At 47.0% G+C, this 3,887-nt stretch overlaps 1 protein-coding gene across 1 annotated transcript; it reads left to right on the top strand.

The window, feature by feature from the left end:
* Positions 1-2,446: 2,446 nt before the first annotated feature.
* LOC119338513 lies at positions 2,447-3,624 on the top strand. Its single transcript, XM_037610835.1, has 3 exons — positions 2,447-2,923; positions 3,180-3,474; positions 3,599-3,624. Exons 1-3 carry the CDS (start codon positions 2,447-2,449, stop codon positions 3,622-3,624), a joined length of 798 nt encoding a protein of 265 aa, XP_037466732.1.
* Positions 3,625-3,887: the final 263 nt, after the last annotated feature.

The raw sequence follows: 3,887 nt of genomic DNA, 5'->3' as shown, positions 1-3,887 counted from the left end.
GTGGGTGTGACATGCCATAGACCGCACACCAATCCAGTAGCCTCTCGTACTTTTTTTAGGGTGCCTCTTGTAAAAAAAATTGAACATCATAAACTTTATTTCTCAAACAATTGACATATCGTTTACAATGGTGGGGAAGAATAAAGTCAGGGATAGTAGAGTCCAAGAGTTCAGACGATTTTTTTTGCTGGTGAATAACTTGTATTATTCAACTCATAGAATTACAATCATCAGCAGCTAGCTGGACAGTTTCCTCAGGACCAGAGCCCAACCAACTCATGGTTCTACCTTTGGTACGAGCAAAATTAGATAAATTGTCACTAACCCTATTTTGGGATCGAGATATATGAGTAATACAGGATTCACGAAGACTCAAACGATATCTAATTTCAGTAACTATGGAAGAATACACCGATCTATCAATTTCTTTGGACTGAACAAGCTTAACTGCCACAATGGAATCCATCTCTATGGATATCAGACAATTGCTTCTCTGCAAGGAAAAGAAGAGACCCTCCATGCATGCACACAACTCCGTTTCAAGAGCATCTCTGCACGAAAACAGTACCGACAGGCTGAGAAAATGATATTACCATTGTTGTCCCAGATAACCATACCTGTGCCGGCAGTCCCTTGTCCGAGAATGAGCCATCACGGTTTAGTCTAACCCAAACCGAGCTAGGAGGCTGCCAAGTTTCAGGGGGACGAGCAGATGCTATGTCATGTGGCCGTATCAACACCTTATCACATGTGATAATCTCTTTTCCTTTCTCCGGGTGAGAAGCTAAGTCCACCTTCAGGCACAAGATCGAATTCAAATAGGACACAAGAAAATGCTTCGAAGCTTCCATGGCCGGCATTGGTTTATGATGAACAACCTCATTGTGGATATGCCAAGCACGCCACAATGTAAAGAGAACCATGGAACAAAAGAAAGAAAGAAACAAAAGAAAGTTTAGCTAAGCTATCAGCAACCACACTAGCTTCTCTGCAACAATAATCGTTGTCAATACTCGTGAAATCCATAGCGAGCTGATTACATTCTGCTATTACTGCCACATCAGGATCCATATAATCATCTGTTGGTGTAACAGCTTCCACCGCAAGTATGCTATCTGATTCGATGTATACCTTATTCCATCCAATTCTCCCTGCTAGGTATAGGCCATTCTGAATAGCACTCAGCTATGTTGATTCTGCACTACAAACATGGGATAGAACCCAAGTTCCTGCCAAAATAAAATTTCCTATATGGTCTCTCGCCATCGCTCCACTGGATCTTGAGAGTGTTTCCTGACGAAACGATGCATCCACATTATTAATCTTAACAATTCCTTCGATCAGTTTCTTTCACGTATGAATCTCCTTTCTAACTGGATATTTTGGTGCCTCTCGTACTTTACAACTACTAACTCGCTGCATTGAGGGTGTGTTTGGTAGCATTCCCAACCTAACATGGTTGTTCTCCTCTCATGCATGCTCAATGTAGACATGCTGAGTACATGCATTTGTTATTGTTTGGTAGCGGTGTATGTGCTGAGACATGCTAAGTCGAGACTCTGTTTGACAATTTGCATCTGTTTAGACATGTCGGTCGGCACTGTAGCAACCAGTATTTTTAAATAAGTGAACAAATTTTTAAAAATGTGATCAATTTATGGAAACATGGGAAAAAATAACATTTTTGAAAATTCTGAAGTTCTTTTAAATTAAACAAATTTGAAATTTTGATCTTTTAAAAGAATTTGGAGATCTGAAATTAATTTGAAAAGTATTTTTTTCAAAAATCCTTTTTTAAAATTGAAAAAAGATCATATTTTTTTAAAATCTTAACAAATTTTGAAATATCGGACATGTTTCAAAATAATAAATAAAATTAAAATCTGGACATTTTTAGAAAATTTGAACAATTTTTGGTATTCTCAACATTTTTTGAAAATTAATTATTTTTTACAAATCCTGAACAACACATTGTCGCTCGCTTCACTCATGTATGCTGACGAGTGAACAACTGTTGGGGAGGGGGGTTCTCTTCGTGCATGCTAAGAGGCTATTTGAGCTGAGCTCGTGCATGCTAAGGAAGCCTCGTGCAAACTACCAAGCATCCAAAAATGATCGTGGAGGTAACTCTTGAGTTCATGCACCCTCCATGCACTCTATTAAACACACCCTGAGTGTACAATAGGGATGGTGTGTTGAGGAATCAGGGCAAAAGGAAACAAATCATGTGGGCCTCTGCAGGAGGCTGCGCTCTGGAGTGTGGGCTGGGCCCTCAAGCCCACTATGCGAGCACGGCGACGGCGTCAGCCACCTTGAAATACCCCGCCTTGGCGCCCGAACGTAACCGTCCCAACCAACAGCCTTCTCTCCTCCCCTTCTCCCCGTCGCTGGAGTGCCCACCCCTCCTTCCCCGCGCGTCTCTGCTCTCCAGCGTCACCGGCGAGCGATGGAGCTGTTCCAGGACGGCCACCACGTGCGGCTGCGGAGCCGCGAGCGCGGCACGTACCTGCACGCCGACGACGACGGGCTTGCCGTCTCCCTCAGCCGGCGCCGCGCGTCGATGAACACGGCGTGGGCGGTGCACATCTACCAAGGCGATGGCAATACCCAGTACGTGCTCCTCCACAGCGCTGCCTACGGCCGCTACCTCGGCGCCACGGACGCGCCGGCGCCGCGAGGCCACAGCGGGCGCCGCGTCGAGCAGTGCGATTACGAGCCGTGGGAGGAGGAGGCCATCAGGTGGCAGGCCGTCAGGACCGGCTCGGGGGACGATATCCTGCTCCGCCAGGTCGCCGGCCGCCTCCGCGCCAACGGGAGGTACCTCAGCGTCGACGCCTTCAACAGCGCCGGCACGATGATGCACTGGGTCGTGGAGCAGATCCCCGCAAGGGAGGACACGCCTCACCTTGCAGCTCCGACTGGGGTGAGTCCGCCATGCCCGCTTCTTCATACTTCTCGAACTGCTTTCAGCGGAACTATCGATTGGGCGAATTGGGTTCTTGGGCGTCAGAATTCAACCGCGGGGATTGCAGATTGTGTTCATTTCATTCGCCAAATTGTCGTATTGGGTTCTTGGATGTCGTTACAATTGGGGATTGCAATTCTTGGCATCTGCAAAATTTGCAATTCTTGATCGCACTCTGCTTCGTATTTGATGGTTCTTTGGGACTCAACTGCAGCTCCGCCTCCCCAGAAGCCTCTCCTTCCTGTTGCCGTGGCGGGTGATCCAGTACCAGCAGGCCGGCGCCGACGAGCCCGACGCCATCTTCGCCTGGGCCTCACTCGTATTCAGGGGCAGGTCCGCGTACCACCTGAGGAAGAAGCTGGCCCGCCGGCTGGATGCCGCCATGGACGCCTCCAACCTCGTCATGTGCGTCCGAGCGGGTACGCACGGGCGCCCTACCCCACTGGTCGTCGATCTGCCCCACAGCGACGAGACCCTCGACATCATCGTCGTCATGGCCGGGACGCCAGGTGAGACGCGCCATTGCTAACTTCCTACGGAGTACTTCCTATTTTAATGGAGTACTGATCAGCTTGTGCTGGAAGACAGCGTAATGAAACTGTCTGAAGAACTGTTTGTATTCTGGAACTGCAGCTAATCTTCAGTTTGGATATAAGTAGGAGTATTAGATATAAGTAGAAGGGTTTGAATGGAAACAGTTGGTATTTGCATTATGCCTGCAGTAAAGATGCTAGAAGGTAATCTGAATCTAGTTTACTGAAACTGTCTGAAGAACAGTTTACTGAAACTGTTGTATTCTGCAACTGCTGATAATCTTAAGTTAGGAATGGGGGAGTTGTGTGGACTGTTGTAGTATTAGATATAAGTAGAGAGTTGAATGGAAATAGTTAGTATTTGCATTATGCCTGCTGTAAAAATGCTA

Source organism: Triticum dicoccoides, chromosome 7B (assembly GCF_002162155.2).
Source record: "Triticum dicoccoides isolate Atlit2015 ecotype Zavitan chromosome 7B, WEW_v2.0, whole genome shotgun sequence".
NCBI classification, from domain to species: domain Eukaryota; kingdom Viridiplantae; phylum Streptophyta; class Magnoliopsida; order Poales; family Poaceae; genus Triticum; species Triticum dicoccoides.
This window is presented reverse-complemented; position numbering and strand designations above follow the sequence as displayed.

Coding starts and splice junctions, on each gene's coding strand:
- LOC119338513 (XM_037610835.1), top strand. CDS start 2,447: ATGGAGCTGTTCCAGGACGGCCACCACGTGCGGCTGCGGAGCCGCGAG. Junction 2,924..3,179: donor ACCTTGCAGCTCCGACTGGG/GTGAGTCCGCCA, acceptor ACTCAACTGCAG/CTCCGCCTCCCCAGAAGCCT. Junction 3,475..3,598: donor CGTCATGGCCGGGACGCCAG/GTGAGACGCGCC, acceptor CTGGAACTGCAG/CTAATCTTCAGTTTGGATAT.